Raw genomic sequence first — 20,617 nt, 5'->3', positions numbered from 1 at the left:
AGGTTCCTCAAAGAGTTAATAATAGACTGCCCTACGACCCAGCAATTGCACTGCTGGGGATTGACCCCAAAGATACAGATGCAATGAAACGCTGGGACACCTGCACCCCGATGTTTCTAGCAGCAATGTCCACGATAGCAAACTGTGGAAGGAGCCTCGGTGTCCATCGAAAGATGAATGGATAAAGAAGATGTGGTTTATGTATACAATGGAACATTCCTCAGCCATTAGGAACGACAAATACCCACCATTTGCTTCGACGTGGATGGAACTGGAGGGTATGATGCTGAGTGAAGTAAGTCATTCGGAGAAGGACAAACATTATATGTTCTCATTCATTTGGGGAATATAAATAATAGTGAAAGGGAATAGAAGGGAAGGGAGAAGAAATGTGTGGGAAATATCAGAAAGGGAGACAGAACATGAAGACTCCTTACTCTGGGAAACAAACTAGGGGTGGTGGAAGGGGACGAGGTCGGGGGGGTGGGGGTGACGGGGTGACGGACACCGAGGGGGGCACTTGACGGGATGAGCACTGGGTGTTATTCTATATGTTGGCAAATTGAACACCAATAAAAAATAAATTTATTTAAAAAAACAAATATTCATAGCAGCATTATTCATAATAACTAAAATAAATGGAAATAATCCCAATGTCCATGAACTGATGAGTGCATAAACAAGATATGGCTTGTCTATACAATGTAATATTACTCAGCCATAAAAAAGGATGAAATGGTGATGCAAACCTCAACATAGATGAACCCTGAGAACATATGCTAAGTGAAAGAAGCCCACATATTGTGTGATTCCATTTATATGAAATGTCCAGAAACTAGATTAGTCATTGCTTAGGGCTGGGAATGGGCAATGGGAGATTGTCAGGTAATGACTACAGGATACAGGATTTCTGTTTAGGGTGATGAAAATTTGTAAAATTGATTATGGCGATGGATGCATAACTCCGTGAATATGCCAAAAGTCATTGAACTATATACTGAATTATATGATATGTGAATTATATCTCAATAAAGCTGTTACAAAAAAAAATTAAGTAACTTGCTTGCAGAAGTCTCGTTTTCCTGCTGAGGATCGGGGTCCCCGCAGGTGGGGTGAATATGGCGGAGGGTCAAAGGATGACCAAGTGGATGGAGACTGTGAAGAGCGAGCAAGCGAGGAATTTTATAGGTGGAGAAACGTGTGCATGGGAGATTGCGTGGGCTTGCCACCTGAGTTCGCTCCTTGCTCTCATGAATGATGGAACCTGATGCGGAAGGACGGATGTTCTCTTGCGCCTTGGAAGTGTTTAAAGAATTCCACCACCACCCCCAGTGGAAAAAAAAAAAAGGCGAAATCGATTTTTAAAGTCGGCGATTTACTTTTTAAACGAGGAGAGATAGTCCTGTCTCCGAGAGACTAATAGGTTAAGATTGTCAGAAAGTTTTCTTTATTGCATAAATAGGACAGCAGTTGGAGAAACGAATGAATTGTCAGGCCTTATGGATGTCCAAGTAATTCCTTCAATGACTTTTTTCATCCCCCACCCCGCCCCCACCTTCATCCCACCCCCCACCCCCCTCGCAAGGTGCACATGCTTCCTGGTAGAAGGTACACACGTGTTACGTGTTTTTTGGTCAGGTTTGATCTGGTTGGTAGTGAAATGAAACAGAGGCCCAGCAAAGGTGGGCGGAGGCAAGCTTTTATTTTTTTTTTTAATTTTTATTTATTTATGATAGTCACAGAGAGAGAGAGAGAGAGGCAGAGACACAGGCAGAGGGAGAAGCAGGCTCCATGCACCGGGAGCCCGATGTGGGATTTGATCCCGGGTCTCCAGGATCGCGCCCTAGGCCAAAGGCAGGCGCCAAACCGCTGCGCCACCCAGGGATCCCCGGAGGCAAGCTTTTAATGGGATGCGCTCTCAGGCAAGGCCCTGCAGCCTGGGAAGTCGCCCCCAAAGGGAGTACCTGCGAGCTTTTTTTTTTTTTTTTTTTAAGATTTTATTTATTTATTCATGAGAGAGAGAGGCGCAAAGACACAGGCAGAGGGAGAAGCAGGCTCCACGCACAGAGCGCGACATGGGACTCCATCCCCGGTCTTCAGGATCACGCCCGGGGTCTCCAGGATCACCGACCCCACCCCACCCCACCCCTGGGCCTCCAAGATCACCCCCTGGGTCTCCAAGATCATACCCGGGGTCTCCAGGATCACACACACCCCCACACCCCCACCCCTGTCTCCAGGATCACCCCCTGGGTCTCCAGGATCACGCCTGGTGGAAGGCAGCGCTAAACTGCTGAGCCACCGGGGCTGCCCACAGGCGAGCTTTTTAAGGGGAGGGGTAAGAGGCTGTGTCCCAATGGGGTGATAGGTATTAGGGCCTGTTACTGGTGGAATCTGTATGGGGCGATAACTGCTTATGCCCTTATATGGGGGTTTGGATAAGGTGTGGTTCCAGTTTCCTGCATAGGTCCTGTTCCCACCCACCCACCCACCCCCCGCCATGTGTCCTCGGATGGTCTGCTGGTGGCAGGAAAATCCCAAGGCGAGGGTGAGAAGACGGAGGGTCCACCGCCACTTTGTTGGTGCCTCCCAATGCCCCTTGATCCCCCCAGCCCAACAGTTTTCACTCAAAACAAATGGCCAGACTTTGGGGTGCTGGGCTGGCTCAGTCTGTGGAGCATGTGACTCTTGATCTCTGGATTGTGAGTTCAATCCATGAATATTTGGATTGTGAATATCTGTGAATTGTGAATATCTGTGAATTGTGAATATCTGGATTGTGAGTTCAATCCATGAGTTCAATCATGAATATTTGGGATTTTGGGTTTCTCACTCCCCTCCCTTACACAAACACATGTGAATAAGATTGTGCTGTATAGATTGTTTCTATAACTTGCTTTTTTTAACTTTACAGTCTGAAGATCATTTCAAATTTCTACACATAAATGTACTTCATTCCTGATAACAACCATGTAATAGAGTAACAGCTCTGTGATGTGAACATTTGTTTTTTAGGGGGAGGAAGGAAAGGAAAACCAAATTTTTTCTTGTTTCCATATGGATGACCAGTGGTACCAACAACTTTCATTAAATGGTTCATCTATTTTTTTCCCAATTTGAAATGCTACCTGTAGCTGTTACCAGATTTCCATATATGCATGGATCTGCTTCAGATACTGTTTAATTAATTGATTTGTCTCTTTCTGACACTCTTTTGATTTCTATATCTCTATGTCTTGCTATCTAAGTGTAAGTCTACTTTCCCTTTTATTTCTCTTTTCAAATTGTTTAGAATATTCTTATATATTTACTATTCTATATATTTTTTCATAAGGAAACAAAATATCTTTATTACCTTCCGTAATGTATTTAGAGATTTGCTTCTCAGTAGCAATTTGAATAGGAATACAAGTACTTTTTTTTGCACGATCATATATATTCTAGTCAGAATCTATAATGTAAACTTTAAACAGAGAAATACCGCATCACTATCCATGTGTATTTTGTGATCAGTTTGTCAAGTTCTTTTAAAAAATCTAATGGTGACTTTTAAAAATGAAATTAAGTATTTTTGAACAGGAAACACATGGGTCTGATGCAAAATTCAAAGTGTATGTGGGCATGCTGGAAAATAGTCAAAGCAGACAGCACGTAGATGCTAATAGCTACTAGAAAATGAATTTATGATCCTTATGTTCTTAGTTTAACGATTCATTCTGTCTTTGGTCTGTACCTCTATTTATCTCTTATTTTTATTATAGTTAATGGTATATATAATTGTATCTCTCTCCCCAACTGAAATGTGAACTTCCTGGGGACAGTATTGTGTTCACTTCTCTTTGCAGCTTGGTGTCACGAATACAGCCCAAAATTTGGGATACCATTAAGGAGAGAGAAAAAGCTGATTTTGATAAAGAAGAAGTGACCTATATTGAGACTGGGATCTAGCAGGAGTAGACACTGAAAATAATCATCACTTAAAATATATAAACAAGCATCTGCCTCCTAAAAGGAGAGACTTGATATATGTGGAGGCAAACCATCCCTGAGTTCCAGGTAAACCTAACTTTGCTTTAGTTGTGCAAATGCAGAATAACCTTTTTGGAATGGAGCTGTGGTCTAGGAGCTAAAGTACTCTTCGTGGTTCTATGACATTTGTCTTCATGCTAGAAGGAACTGTGTATCTGAATATTATGTTTCCTTTAGATCCTCATTCAGAGAAATATTTGCTTCCTAGATTCCAACCATCCTGTGTAATTACATCTGCATATTCTTGTGCCATATCTGTAGTTACACCATTTATACTCTTAGTTGCCTACAGGAAATTAAAAGACCCTGAAGATTGCTGAAATAATATGTAAGCCTGGTTATCTTTTCATGGAACTGTGCTGATTTTGGTGCTGTCTGACACTGATTGGCCTGTTGATAGCACATGGTTTTATTCAAGATGGACTATCCTGGACTCTGACGACACTAGTGATATTGGGTGGCTGTATTCTTGTATACCACAATACATAGCATACTGAAAACACATGAAATATTTTTTGAGTAGATTAAATATGGCACACCTGGGTGGCTCAGCAGTTGAGCATCTGTCTTCCACCAAGGGTATGATCCTGGAGTCCCGGGATTGAGTCCCACATCAGGCTCCCTGCAGAGAGCCTGCTTCTCCCTCTGCCTATGTCTCTCTGCCTCTCTCTCTCTCTCTGTGTGTCTCTCATGATTAAATAAATAAGATATTAAAAGAAAATTCTACTACCCTCAGAAGAATCTCAATCCTAATTCCTCCAAACATACTTTATTTAATCTTTTTTTTAAGAGTTTATTTATTTATTCATGAGAGACACAGAGAGAAAGAGGCAGAGACACAGGGAGAGAAGCAGGCTCCATGCAGGGAGCCTGATGTGGGACTCCTCCCTGGAACTCCAGGATCATGTTCTGGGTGCGAAGGCAGACGCTAAACTGCTGAGCCACCCAGGCATCCCAGTAGTAGAATTTCTAGTCTGCTGGGAAGAATTCTATCCACAGAGAAGAAACAGGAATATAGGATATTGAGGAAGGAAAGCCAAATTCTACTCTGAACTGCAAATAATTAATATCTGCACTCCAGGACTGTTGGACTGGAGCTGGCTTGTTGTGTTATGTTGGTTCTTGGCTGGCAAAAACTGATTGCCAAGTTTTCAAGAACCTTGCAAGCTGGTTGTTAGACTATTAGTAGCTTAAAATTGGCCCTGGTGGGAGTATTTATACTATGGAAATCTATCAGATAGAAGCAAACATCGCAATGGGCTTTTTCTAGCAGGTAGAAGCAAACACTGAAATGGGCCTCTCTCCCCCTAGAGAGCTAGTTGTTAATCATCTACAGGCACATTACTGACTCTAGGTAAAAGAGATGGACTCAAACACATTCCTCATTTGCCTGGGACAGTCTCATTATACTGCAGTTTTCCTGATGTAGGTATTAATAGCTCCGCTTTCACTGCTGAAAGTGTCTACTTTGCACAATATATATTTGGTTATTCTAGCTCAAGGGCACTCTTATGGAGCAGTAAACTGTCCTCTGGCTTGTGGTCAGGCTCAGGGACTCCTTAGTATAAGACCCCAGTTGAGATTTGGACCTACAGAGTTTGAGAAACACCACATTCAACTATCCTCTTGTTTAACATCTTTAATTCATTGTCCTAAATACAGTGTTAATTAAAAATCCATTTTCAAAAAAATAACTTCACTAATTTTAATGGGAAGAATTATGATGCCTTAAATCCCAGCCCAAGATCTTATATAATTTTTGCAGAAAAATATAACAACTAAATAATACAAATGTGTATAAGTAACAAGTGATAATTTGAAAATAAACAAACATGATTTGCATGTAAAACCTAATGTAATGAAGGTTAACTGTATTTGCCAAAAGATGAATTAAAGACCTGGTGGTGGGTGGAGGAGGAGGAAGGAGGGGAATCTAATGGACTTTCAGCCAGACATTCTGTGTCAGAGTGAGACACACCTGATAATTTTCTCTTTCTTGAGACTACAACCAGAAGCAGCTTCTTTTGTGGGCATGATCGATTTCCCAAAATATATGACTGAGTCAGAATTTTTCTTTATCTTCTCATAATTTGCAAAAACTTTATATACAATATGATGAACTCTCCTTTGAAAACATTCAAAGTATCTTATTTTTTCTCCCTTTTCATTCTGTTTATCACACCCATCTTTTTTGAATAGCTAGGTTTCTCATTCTTCTCTTCTTTCTGTACCATTTCCTTTCCACCAATACTTGAGCTTTTGGAGGCTCATACTATTTTGTACTTGCGATGCTCTTAAAAATAAAGTCACAATACAAAAAAACAAAAAACAAAAAAACCCTTTAGGACAAAATGAAGGCTAACCAGAAAATCACTTCAAACACACTGAAGAATTCCTCTTACTTAATGCGTGTGAAAAACAGACACAGTACAAGTTAAACATAGCACACAGTTAGGATCTGTTCCACATGATACTCTTTACCTAGAAATTGTGTCAAGTGAATTGGCGAGTGAGTCTTTGTCTAAAATGATAATATCAAAATACTGCTGCTTATAGAATATTTGTTTAATGTTTTTGAGTGAAAATATGCTATACTGGAAAAATGACTTGTCAGAAAAGTGACATTATGGTTATCGTGGTGTAAAGTTGTAAACTGAATTGACACTACGGGTCAAGAATGATAAATTCAAAAAATTTAGCCTGATGTGTTAAAATTCCATCCTGAAATCATTAAGCATTTAGAAAAGTCTTATCAAATGTTCCAGCCAAGTCTTAGCTGCCATCATTGGGAATGGAAGGAAGTGTGCATGCCCACACTTGAAATGGAGCAAGAGGAGAGAAGAGGGGGCGGCTATGTAGAATACAAGGGGACAAAAAAAAAAACAAAAAGGAATACAAGGGAACTAGCCATCCTTAACACATCTAAAGAGAAGATGAACAAGTCAGATATAAAAGACTAAGAGTCAGATGGAATCAAACTTTTCAAAGGCCACATGGAAAGCTGGAAGACAGTGGTGAAGAGCCTTTAAAATCTGTATCTTTGGGATTTACCCCAAAGATACAGATGTAATGAAACGCCGGGACACCTGCACCCTGATGTTTCTAGCAGCAATGTCCACAATAGCCAAACTGTGGAAGGAGCCTCAGTGTCCATTGAAAGATGAATGGATAAAGATGTGGTTTATGTATACAATGGAATATTACTCAGCCATTAGAAACGACAAATACCCACCATTTGCTTCGACGTGGATGGAACTGGATGGAGGGTATTATGCTGAGTGAAATAAGTCAATCGGAGAAGGACAAACATTATATGGTTTCATTCATTTGGGGAATATAAATAATAGCGAAAGGGAACAGAAGGGAAGGGAGAAGAAATGGGTAGGAAATATCAGAAAGGGAGACAGAACATGAAGACTCCTAACTCTGGGAAACGAACTAGGGGTGGTGGAAGGGGAGGAGGGCAGGGGGTGGGGGTGAATGGGTGGCGGGCACTGAGGGGGGCACTTGATGGGATGAGCACTGGGTGTTATTCTGTGTGTTGGCAAATTGAACACCAGTAAAAAATAAATTTATTATTTAAAAAAGAATTATAAAGAAAAATTATTATCAATCCTGAAATTGTTTCTAGATTCACTTGATTTTTAAAAAGATAACATCAGGGTGCCTGGGTGGCTCAGCGGTTGAGCATCTACCTTCAGCACAGGGCATGATCCCAGGGTCCCAGATCGAGTCCCACATTGGGCTCCCTGCATGGAGCCTCCTTCTCCCTCTGCCTCTGTCTCTGCCTCTTCTCTCTCTCTCTGTGTCTCTCATGAATAAATAAATGAAATCCTTAAAAAAAAAAAAAAAAGATAACATCAGTCCATAGCTCTGTGGTTATATGTATTCCTAACCCCTCACAAGGCTGAAAAGTAATCTCATAGGAATACTGTCTCTGCCCTGTTTTAACGTTAGAATCATAGTAAAATATTGCTTGTTACAGACTTTATGACCGGATGCCCTAGAAGGTTGTGAGGTCTTCCTGGAGTAGCCCCTGCCCCTCTCATTCTTGCCTCTCAAGGAGAATTCATTCTCCTTTTCAGAACTTCAATGTCACTTATTTTGTATTATGATTAATTGTCTCCTCATTATATTGTAAGGGTCAGAAGCTCAGCTTAATCATCTTACTACACCCACTTGCCTAGCATAGGACCTTGAACAGGGTAGCCATGAGTTGAATGCTTCTATACCTGGAGTTATTGTTTATCTTTGGAAATCTGTTTAAAGACTTTTCCATTATTTCAGACTTCCTCCCCAACACTGCTCCTATCTCAAGGTAAAAAGAGAAAAATTTCTCTTAAAACCATGATTTCCTACAATTTGTTGCATAGGAAAAAAAAATAATGTTGAAATCCTGAGGTCCGACCACACTTCATCCCCGATAATATTTTCCTTCTTTCATGTACGTATCAATCATTAAGAGAAAAAACTATTTATTACATTCAATTCATTATTCATTCCTCGTAAATATTTGAATGGAATCACTCCAAATGAGATTTGGTAATAAAACATGCAATTTGAAGTCTTGCTTTCTATCAGAATAGCTGATATCAGAACTTTTCAGAGCTTCAAGTGTACTCTTGTTCTAAACTGTACAATGAACAAATCCAGGTTGACCCTCATACTGGTAAGCATTTGTTCCTTAGAATTGGAAAAGTATATTCATTTAGCTTCTCTAGACTGCATGACCAGAAGGTGCTATCTGCCATTTCTTTTTATAAAAGCGTAGTACTATAAAAGTATGAGTGTGCTGGTGAAAGTATAAATCAGTTCAATTTGAAATATGTAGCAAAAATCCTTTTGTTAAGTTATTCATTTATTTATTTACTTAAGTAATGTCTATATCTGATGTGGGACTCAAACTCATGGCCCTGAGGTTAAGAGTCACATATTTTTCTGACTGAGCTAGCCAGGCACCCCACAGCAAAAATTTTAATTGCATGTAGACGTTTGACCTCAAAATTCTACTCTTAAACTTTATTTTATGGAAAAGTATGCACAAATTTAAATAATTGCATATGCACAGTTTTTTTAAAAAAAAATCATAGCAGTAGTTATGATAGCCAAACAAGTAGAAATAACCCATAAACCAGTACTAAGTTTGCTTAAGTAAAATGTGTTGTGATCATGTAATAAAATGCTATGTAGCCTTTAAATATTCTCTTGTCAATAGGTGAAATACTAAGTTTCAGAAGACAAAAAGAGGAAGAAGGAAAGAAGGAAGGAAGGAAAGACCTGAAAGTCTATATACCAGAAGTTTATATTTCACTGTTTTTTTCCTGAGTGAGAGTGCAGGTGATTTTCATTTTCTTCTAGGTGTTTTTCTGCTTTTCTAAGACTCTAGACAATACTAGGCAACAGATTTTCTATGTAAAAATGCAAAGCAACCCAGAGCATCCCCTAATGTCAACTATGGACTTTGAATGATAATGCTGTGTCATTACAGGTTCATCAGTTGTAATAAATGTACCACTCCGGTAGGGAGTGGTGATAGTGGGAGAAGCTATATATGTGTGAGAGTAGGGAGTATATGGGAAATCTCTGTACACTCCACTCAATTTTGCTGTGAACCTAAGACTGCTCTAAAAATGGAAGTTTATTAAAATAAATATAAATAAATAAATAAATAAATAAATAAATAATAAATAAATAAGGAATAAAAGGGGAGGAAGTCAAAGCATTAGTACTGGTGTTGGGTAAAGTAATGGATCCAGTAACTAACCTCCTGATTTTATTAATCATCTCTATCCTGCTTGTCTCTTCTCTCTGAATTAATTATATCTTCTTTAAAACATTGGAACTATGCATAGCTATAAGTTTACCTTCTATATGGTTCTTTAAATAATTTATGAAACATTTTACTATTTAAGAGAAGTAAAACTGTCTCAAAATTTTTTTTTATTTAAGGGTGCTTGCCCTTTGTTGACTTTTTTGAAAAAATCAAGTTGTAAACTTTTATCACAAATTAAAAATGAGGTTCTTAAAAATCTCAACTTGACCAGATATGAAACAATTTTAAAAACCTTTAAAGGTGTATTGAGAAAAAACAGGCTTTTTTTTTTTAAATTTTTATTTATTTATGAGAGTCAGAGAGAGAGAGGCAGAGGGAGAAGCACCAGGAGCCCGACGTGAGATTCGATCCTGGGTCTCCAGGATCGCGCCCTGGGCCAAAGGCAGGCGCCAAACCGCTGCGCCACCCAGGGATCCCGGGTTTTTTTTTTTTGTTTTTTTTGTTTTTTTTTTTTAACACGTTTATCATTACCAAAAAGAGACGTCTTTAGGTAAAAATAATAAAAAAAACTCCACGCTGCATAGATAATGCAGATAGTTCTATTTATCTGGTCAATGGGCAAAAAGCAAGCACTTAAGGTCTTCAGCTCCAATCTTTCGTTCATTTCTTTTTTTTTTTTTTAATTTTTATTTATTTATGATAGTCACAGAGAGAGAGAGAGAGAGGCAGAGACACAGGCAGAGGGAGAAGCAGGCTCCATGCACCGGGAGCCCGACGTGGGATTCGATCCCGGGTCTCCAGGATCGCGCCCTGGGCCAAAGGCAGGCGCCAAACCGCTGCGCCACCCAGGTATCCCTCTTTCGTTCATTTCTTACTGCTGGAATTTCATCTTCATTTCTCCACGTCGGATGACTAACCCGGAGGGCGGTAGAGACGGTAAGCCGGCACGTACTCAGCCCCGGCCCGCTCAGCCTCGCGGACCAATTCTCAGCTGGTGGATCGGCCGCTTTCGTCTCTTTGCCACCTTGTGGTTTAGGGTTTTCTGGGCGTCTGCGTCCGTAATCGAAGTTGCGGCGGTACCGACCTTGCGGTGGCTGCGGACCTTGGGTCTCCTCTCCTTGATTGTCCGAATCTTCCTCCTTTCCATCCTGTCCAGGCTGTCTTTGGCGAGGAGGACCCCTACGGAATCGTGGTCTATAACCTCACACATGCTGTGTCTCACTGGGCCACCTTGCTCTCCTGCACCCCGGTTGTCAGCACCTTTCCTCCCTTGTCCCTGCCCAGGAGGGTTGGAACACCGTGGTGGACGCCGGGGGCCTCCGCTGTGCTGAGGTGGGAGCCGCCGCCTGCGGTAGGGCCGGCGCGGTGGGGCGGGCCTGCGGAGCTCGGGGATCCCTCCTCCTTTTCCCCACTCATTATTCTGGTAATTCTCTGGCGGTTGCGTGGAGGACCCCTGCGCCGCGGAGAGCGCCTATCACGGTTGCGGGCTGCTGCCTATCAACTGCCTGCCCTGGAACTCCACCAGGGCCCGTGCCAGCGGCTGCCTCCGCACCCTCTTCTCCCTCAACAACATCCAAGTCCACAGTCTCTCCATCTCCGACACTGCCAAGGTACTTCCTGGGCTTATCCTTCTTTTTTTTTTATAATAAATTTATTTTTTATTGGTGTTCAATTTGCCAACATATAGAACAACACCCAGTGCTCATCCCATCAAGTGCCCCCCTCAGTGCCCGTCACCCAGTCACCCCCACCCCCCGCCCTCCTCCCCTTCCACCACCCCTAGTTCGTTTCCCAGAGTTAGGAGTCTTCCAAGTTCTGTCTCCCTTTCTGATATTTCCTACCCATTTCTTCTCCCTTCCCTTCTGTTCCCTTTCACTATTATTTATATTCCCCAAATGAATGAGACCATATAATGTTTGTCCTTCTCCGTTTGACTTATTTCACTCAGCATAATTTTCAAAAGCATACAAGGGTGTACAAAACCAGTTACTTCGCTATCAAATAAGCCTTCTAACAATCCACCCCCACCATCTCAACAAGATTTGATTACTCTATTTTGGTCTTATCTGAAGTAATTTAGAAAGGAAAAAGAATCAGATTTAGTTAATACGATGTTAACATCACTATGCTACTTATAACCCATTATTGGTGGCAAACATTATTTGCATTAATCGTGATTTTATTTTATATGGAGAAAGTCATTACATATCTAAAGCAACAACTTCTATTTACATAGAAATGGGGTCTGCAGCATATTTGTAAAGTTGGAGATTTTCAGAAGTCTCAGGACATATCTTTTCTAAGCACCTAGAGTTTGCTTTATAAGACTAGATTAGTAGGATGACAATACTGCCACTAAATATTCTGATTTTTATTATACCCACTTAAAATATGTTCAACTATCTAGAGCATGGCTTAGAGTTAATCACAAACAAACTGAATTTGTCAACATCATTTTGCAAGCAGTATTATTATTTCCCAGTGAATATTTCTTCCGTGGCTGATAACTGAACATTCTAATTGTAAATAGTACCATAAATTGCTGGAATCCATAAGAAATAATGCTTAAGGGTCAAAGAATCACACAGGCAATTGGCCATTTTTACACTGGAGTAACAAAGCACATAGTTTTTCAACACAAAGTATAAGAGCTTTCCATGCAGGCAAGCAAATAACCTATCAAAAAGCATGCTTACTCTGTATTTGGCAAGATAAAACAAAGCAGACCAAAAAGATCTCATGGAAAGAAACCTGTTAGGCTGCATATTCTGCAATGTCTTTGCAAGTAAACTATTTTTCTCTCCTAGAGAAGAAAATTGTTCACATTTCTCATTATATGCATGCACAGTACATCCCTGCTATGGCCCAGGTATTCAGAACCCGAGATCCAGACGTTCTGAGATATTGTGAGATATAGACATTCCTAATATATAAGATTATATAACACATGTAAACTCACCCTTCTAATCTTACATCTGGTAGACTTCTGTTAAGGGCAATCAAATCACTAGCCATAAGGTTAAACCGATTGATTTTAAACAGTTCTTTCATTTTCTCCTGGTCATCTTTAGGAATCAGCACAGCCTTTCCCATTTCTCCTGGCCCTTCTTGATTTCTTGAAATAACAGCTGTTAGACGCACACAGTTATACACACACATACAAACATACAGATAATGAACTGAATAAACTCATGTGTTAGATTAGATTCTGCAGTCTATTATTTATACACTGGCTTAATAATATAATCATCAAGTCTTTATTGCTTACTTACAAACCATACACTACACTAATGAAACAACCTATTTTAATCCATTATCTCAATGCTGTGTGTTGTCTTTTAAGTCAAGAAGTATTATATGATTTGATTAATCATTAAGATTTAATAATTAAGCAAGTCAAACCCCAAATCTTAAAACTTCTCTGTCATATTTTTTTAATGTTTTATTTATTTATTTATTCATGAGAAACACACACAGAGAGGCAAAGACACAGGCAGAGGGAGAAGCAGGCTCCACACAGGGAGCCCGGTGTGAGACTTGATCCCAGAACTCGGGGATCACGGCCTGCGCCAAAGGCAGTGGCTCAACCGCTGAGCCACCCAGGCATCCCATCTGTCATATTTTTTTAAATAAAATTATTAGAGAAGGGATGAGCTTGGATACTGGGCAGACAAAGTTGTATAAAATAAAAGAGAACTTTTGAAAATACACCAAGATAAATTTATTCTCACATCCAACTAAATGTTTTGATATTTTACATGTCTCCTCCCACTACATCTTTATAAAAGCAAGCAACATTGATAATCCTTCATCTCAATTGCAAATTGACTCCCTGTCAAAGCATTTTCAAAAAATACAAGAACTAAAAAAAAATAATAATAATACAAGAACTTTCTTTTTTTTTTTTTTATTTATGATAGTCACACAGAGAGAAAGAGAGAGGCAGAGACATAGGCAGAGGGAGAAGCAGGCTTCATGCACTGGGAGCCCGACGTGGGATTCGATCCCAGGTCTGCAGGATCACGCCCTGGGCCAAAGGCAGGCACCAAACTGCTGCGCCACCCAGGGATCCCTACAAGAACTTTCATAGTGGTGACATATAATTTCAAATGTCAGTTGAATTTGAACACTATGTGCCCTGTAAGTGGAACTTCACAATAATATTCTAGGCTTGATTATTTATTAAGAGAACTTAGGATCCCATATAAGGCTAATGTTCTGGCCATTGCCCTACAAGTTATCGCTACACTAATGTCCCTTTTTGCTCCAAAGTACGTTTCAATGTGTGTGTGTGTGTGTGTGTGTGTGTCTGTATGCATATGTGTGTGTATGTTAATATATAATTTTGAAAATCCAGTCAACCCTTAATTCACTCCTCATAATAATGTTAAATTAAGTTAAAATGAAAGGAATGTGGTCTGGTCATGACTCTTTCAAAGTGTTATATTTCATAGTTCCTAACACATTAATTGTACTGAAATGAGCTTCCCACATTACTTAAGAGGGCAAATATTTGGATCCAGATTACCTTAAAAATTTGCAAAATTTACAAAGGATATATAAAGTTGTTAAAATAATTTTTAAATTATTTTATTTCATTTAAAAATTCCAAAATAATAAAATAGGCTTGAAACTAGAAAACAGTAAACAAACTTTTGTCTGCCTTGATATTTATAGTTAGAGAACGTCAAGCCTGATATTGCTAGGACTAATAAACAGCTGGATCACCCAGCTGACTATTCCCTTTGAAAGGTAATCCTGACTTTGGAATGGCATGAGTCAGACAATAAAGGAGAATAAGTGTCTCTGAGGACGTCCAGATATGAGCACCAAGAAGGTAATGAGCCTGGAAATCCTCTGATACACAGAAAAGTAGTAAGAATTGGGGAAAATTTTAAATGAAAAAATTATGTGTATCCAACCTGAAATTATTTAAAAAGCTATCATCTAAAGAAAGTTTTTAAAGAGCCTCATTCAGTTTATGAAGCAAAAATAGAAATGATGGCAGGAATTTTATGAGAAAGCACATTTTAATCAATTTAAGAAATAACATTCTAAAAAAAAAAGAAATAACATTCTAACAGCAATATTTTACTTTTGGAGTTAGTAGCTTATTATCCCCCAAATCAGATGAAGTTAGTGGAGTTGGCTTTCAGTGAATTTGTGTTCTTGGTGAGATGCTGGGTTCAGAGAAGTATTGAGGTTCCTTCTGTTTCTAGGGTTTCTTTTTTAAGTACTTATACCACAAAAAGTGTTAATGAATTTCCATAGTTCTAACTTTCAAATAAAGAACATATCAGGCTACATGATACCCACTTACCATTAATATTTTATATGTGTATCTTATTTTTTATTAAGGTTACAGACCAGAATATATCATCTATCTCTATGTGTGGAGATAAAAAGATACATTCATATACTATATCTATCTATAGACCAGTTTATGTCATCTATCTCTATAGATAGGTATGGTATGCAGCTATATCTATATCTGTATCTATATCTCCATACATAGAGTTAGATGACATATTCTGGTCTATATCCTTAATGCCAGAAAAGCAGGATTAATTTTTTTTCTGATAAATTTTTTGACTTTGGCAGACAATAAAGAATGACCTTAAAAAACATTAAAATTCTGTTTCAGACATCTTATTTATATCTGTATTGACTTCATTCCTGTCTGTAAGTACTACCTCCTGTTTTTTCTTTTGGACTGAATTTCTCCATCTTGTCATTTTGTCCAGAAAGGAAAAGAAAAGGAAAATACAACAACAGTAACTACAACAAAACACAAAAACACTAAATCCTGGGTGTATTTTGGTCTGCTTGTTAAAAGAAACTACACCCCAAAATAAGAAAGAGATGAAAACATATCTAGATTAAAAAATAAATTACAATTAATAGGAACTATATATATACATATATATGCATATGTAAGAATTAAAAAGTAAAATATATTGAAAAATAACAAAAATAATACTGGAAGACTAAGGAATACAAAGAATGCTATCTACTGTTTTCCCTGAGAACTAAATCTTTGCAGGCCTCCCTGATGAGTAAACGTGGTGACAGCATGTTGTTAGTGCTGGTCTTCTGGGACAGGGCCTGTTGCCCTGATTCTCAGATGGACTTGACCTGTGGATATTCGCCTCCATTCTCAAGAGAGGCGGGGCTTGGAGTAAGTGGCTTCAGACCTCACTAGGGGCACTCTTTTGCTCCCTGATTGTTTCAGGACTGATGGGTGGGATGAATATGGCAGTGTCCTGCTCTGTAGCCCACCCTCCCCCCCCCAGCTGAAAATTCATGCCCCACACTCTTTAGTGAGCCCTCAAAGAAGACCAGTGATTCACTCTTGTGTCCCTGGTTTCTGTCAGAACCCGGCGTTTCACACTGCCTATCGCCGAGCTATTTTATCTTAGGCATGGGACTGAGTTTCAAAATTCCAAGTTTTAGGGACTCTTGTAGTGCAGACCCAGGCTGTTCCTCTCAGGGAGGGTCTCACCACACTTCGGGCTTTTGTCACACCTGTCCCCAGAAAGCAGCCACACAACCTTGTAGCAGTTCACAGTTTGTAGCCACACAGAACAGAAAGCCAGCAACCAGATTCGCTGTTCTCCCCCAGCTTCCACATTTCTATGCCTGCGAACAGTGCAACACTCAGGCACCACCGTTTTTCCTGCAGTGCAGGGGCTCCTCAGACCACCCTTAACTCCAGGGATCACGCCCTTCTTTGCCACTGAGCACCTTTAAGCCAGACACATTCCAGACAGTAGTGAATTTCCAAAAGTTCAGGTTTTGTGCTCTGCAGCTTCTAATACCTCGCAGTAGCCTCCATAAATAAGCTTCCTCCCTGCCACCGAATCCACAGCTATAGGTCCCCCAAGAGAACTTACGCACACCTACTTTCCCAAAGGTGGTCACTTTTCTACTTATAGACTTGCAGATTTTGTTCTCTCAGAATCCTGATTGATTTCTTAGGTTTTCAGCATGATTTGGTAATTATCTAGCTGTGTTCAAGGGACAAGACAAGTTCATCATCCCTCTGCTCTTCTTCCATCATCTTAACTCCTCCCTTCCTCTGTAATTGAATATTTTAGTATTTCTTGCAGAGCTGGTTTAGTGGTTATGAACTCCTTTAGTGTTGGGGTTTTTTGGGGGGAAATTCTTCATGTCTCCTTCTATTCTGAATAACAGCCTTGGTGATTAGAGTATCTTTGTAGTAGAATTTCCCATTCAGCGTTGTGAATATATCTTTCCTATTCCTTCTGGCATTTTTAGTTTCTGTTGAAAAATCTCCTGCTGGCCTTGTGTATTTTATCTTGTACATTGCTGACTTCTTTTGTCTTTCTACTTAACACTTTTTAATCTATTTTGTCATTTACTTACACTATGTCTAGGTGTGGGTCTCTTTTATTGATTTTATTGGGAGTTCTCTATGCCTCTTAGATCTGAATATCTGTTTCCTTCCCTAGATTATGGAAGATTTCAGCTACTATTTTTCCAAATACGTTTTCTGTTCCTTTTTCTTTCTCTTTTTCTTCTGGGACTCCTATGGTATAAATGCTATTACATTTGATGGAATCCCTGAGCTCCCTAAGTCTATTCTAGTTTTGCATAATTGTTCCCCTTTCGTTTAGCCTGATTACGTTCCATTAGTCTGACTTCTAGGTCACTAATTCATTCCTCTACTTTTCCCATCCTGTTTTTCATTCAATCAAACATTCTCACTTTATTTTTTGTGCACTTTTTCTATGCTATGTTATTCTTTATCTGTGTTAATGGTCTCACTCACATTTTCTACCATTTTCTCATATTCGGTGAGTATCCTTACAATCATTGCTTTCAATTCCCTATCAGACCTGTTATTTTTATCTGTTCTGATTAGACCTCTGGCTGTGGTCTTGTCTTGTTCTTTCATTTGGAATAATTTTCTCTTGTTTCCTCATTTTGTCTGCCTCTCTGAATCTGTTAATGTGTTAAGGGAGTTAGCTATGTCTTCTCTTTTGAGTGTGGTGATTTATGAAGACTTCCTGAAGTGTGTTGCTCTTGAGTCTTTTTTCCTTTCAGTGCAGTCATGTGTACTGGCTCTCTGCCTGTTGGGGGCTGTGCTTGCTTCTATGGTGTTCATGGGACACAGGCAGGTCAGTCTCAGGGCGCATGCCCAATAAGTATCTTGAGAGCAGGGCAGTGGCATTAGCAAAATTTGCATTGTGCCAGTTTTCCTATGCCAGATTCCCTAAAGTGCTCTGGTGGCTGGGGGCATGAGGCTTCGTGCAATACATAAGGATGCCAGGGTGAGGATTGGCCTATGCATGAGTGGTTGAAGATGTGGCTAGGCTCAGTCCTGCCATTGGGTGCTGCACATGGTAACAGCTGTGCACCCAGCAGCTGGACATCGTGCTGCTGGTGGCTTGGATAGCAGCTCTAACGAAACTTACCCTGAGCCCTGATTTGAGGCCCCAAGTATCTGGGCAGCCCTCCCTCCTGTGGGTGGCTCTGTGTTTAAGCTGAATGGCAGGGCAGGAAAATGGCACATGCAACCTCCCTCATTTTCAAAGAATTCCCTCAATATGCTCCAAAATCAGTATGAACAATTTGTCTCCCAGCACTGTGTAAACTGCTGCTTTTATGTTGCCTCTCTGCAGTTTGCAGATTCTTTGAAGGCAGCAACCCAGCTCTCACTGGCCCTCTCAGCTCACTCAGTGCTGGGTGACTTTGAAATCTCCAGGCTCCATATCCCACTGGTTTTACAAACCTATGGAATTCAGCTCCTCTGGTTTCTGAAGCCAAAAATTATAAGGATTAGTCTTCTCTGTGTGAGCTTCCTGGTGCAAGGGCATATTTTTCTGCCTTATTCCTGTGTGCAGTTTCATCCCTCCTATGAACAGCCTCCCTCTCACTTTCTGACCTTCCTGATACTTTCAGGTGCAGCTTCTCCACTCTACTTAGTTGTATAGTTTGTTCTGTCATTCTTTAGTCACTCACCCTTTTATTGACTTGTATGTGGATGATATGTGGTACATATGGAACCAGGTGAGTTTAGGGTGCTTCTACTTCACTGTTGTCTCAAGCTGTAATTGAAACTGGTCCATTTTCTTACAATATACACAAAACAAAATGGATTAGGGACCTAAATTTGAGACTTGAAACCATAAAATTCCTTTAAAAAAATTCTCTCACCAGTAATTCCTTTGACATAGACCTTAGCAACATTTTTCTAGATGTGTCCCTCAGGCAAAGGAAGCAAAAGCAAAATTAAACTATCAAGACTCTATCAAACTAAAAAGCTTTTGTGCAGTGAAGTCAAATCACTGAATGAGAGAAGATATTTGTAAAATATCATTGAGGATGTTGAGGAAAGGAGCACTTGCGCACTGTTGGTGGGAATGTAAATTGGTGTAGCCACTAGAAAACAGTATGAAGGCTCTTCAAAAAATTAAAAATAGAGTTACCATATATGTATGATCCAGTAAATTCCATTGCTAGATATATCTCCCTCAAAGTGAAAACACCAATTCAAAAAGATATATGTACTTCCATGTTTATTTCAGCATTATTTACAACATCCAAAATATGTAAGCAACCTAAATATTCATTGATAAATGATTGGATAGGGAAGAGTGTGTGTGTGTGTGTGTGTGTGTGTGTGTATAAAATGCAATATTACTGAGCCATAAAAAAAGAATGAAATCTTGCCATTTGTGGCAACCTAGATGGACATAGGGTATTTTGCTAAGTGAAATAAGTCAGAAAAGACAAACAGCATATAATTTTACAGATATTTGGAATAAAAAACCAACAAATGCACAAAGCAAAGCAAAGCAAAAACAAGCAAGCATACAAAAGATTCATAAATACAGAGAACAAAATGATCATCACCAGAGGGAATGGAAGATGAATAGGCAAATAGGTGAAGGTGGATTAGGAGATACAAACTTCTGGTTACAATATAAATAACTCAATAGGATGAAAAGTACCACATAGGAAATATAGTCAATAATATTGTAGTAACTTTGTCTGGGGGCAGACAATAACTGTACTTACTGTGGTGGGCATTTTATAATGTATGTAATTGTCTAATCACTATGTTGTACACCTGGAACTAGTATAATTTTATGTCAACTATATTTCAGTTAAAAAGTAAAACATTTTAAAAGAAAAATATGTTGCATGGAAAGTAATTAATAGATTTTATATACAAAATTGTAGACAGTATTTTCCTTTGGTTGGTCAGAATATGGGCTCTTTTTACCCTTTTGTTGTATTTTTGGAAAGTTTCTAGAGTAAGTAGTCATGTTATTAATAATATTTTTTGGAACTTGAAAAATGTGGCAAGTCATATGTAAAGGGAAACTGGTGCAATTGTAATAAAGAAGCCAGGAAATCAAAGAGACAGTTTTGAGACAGCTCATGGAAGAGTGGCATTTCAATATATGGACACATGTGACAGAGGTAATTCCATGCTGTGTCTAAAAAATGAAGACTCAAAAACCATATGAAAAGTCCAAGGTTGCGTAAGCCAATATGAGGCATGATTGAGTGTATTGATAGATAATGAGTGTAGGTTACGAGTTTGAGAAGGTACATTAGGACCATGTTATCCAGCAGGATATCTCAAATCATGTAAAGTTTGCTGAATATACATGCCTAGGTCACTTCCCAGAATTTGGTTTACAGGGCCTCTAACAGCTAATTTGGTTAATACTGTTAAATAGGAACTCCTTGCCCCATTGTAGTGTATTACACACTACAAAAAAATCTGGAAGGAAAGAAGTATACTTTTTGTAATGTGGGTTGCAAATTGAAGTCCAGAGT

At 39.4% G+C, this 20,617-nt stretch overlaps 1 protein-coding gene and 1 pseudogene across 1 annotated transcript in view; both read right to left on the bottom strand.

Moving 5' to 3' along the window:
* LOC140629483 (transcription intermediary factor 1-alpha-like) overlaps positions 1 to 6,063 on the bottom strand; it is a 116,153-nt gene extending 110,090 nt beyond the window's left edge. Inside the window, exon 1 of the mRNA XM_072818988.1 lies at positions 6,008 to 6,063. Coding sequence (XP_072675089.1) covers positions 6,008 to 6,063 — 56 coding nt within the window. The remainder of the gene's footprint in view (positions 1 to 6,007) is intronic.
* A 4,425-nt stretch (positions 6,064 to 10,488) lies between these two features.
* Positions 10,489 to 11,436, bottom strand: LOC140629482 (Y-box-binding protein 1 pseudogene; annotated as a pseudogene).
* Between the last annotated feature and the right edge of the window lie 9,181 nt (positions 11,437 to 20,617).

Source organism: Canis lupus (assembly GCF_048164855.1).
Source record: "Canis lupus baileyi chromosome 15 unlocalized genomic scaffold, mCanLup2.hap1 SUPER_15_unloc_1, whole genome shotgun sequence".
NCBI lineage: Eukaryota > Metazoa > Chordata > Mammalia > Carnivora > Canidae > Canis > Canis lupus.
Note: the sequence above shows the minus strand (reverse complement) of the source record. Positions and strands in the feature narration are given on the sequence as shown.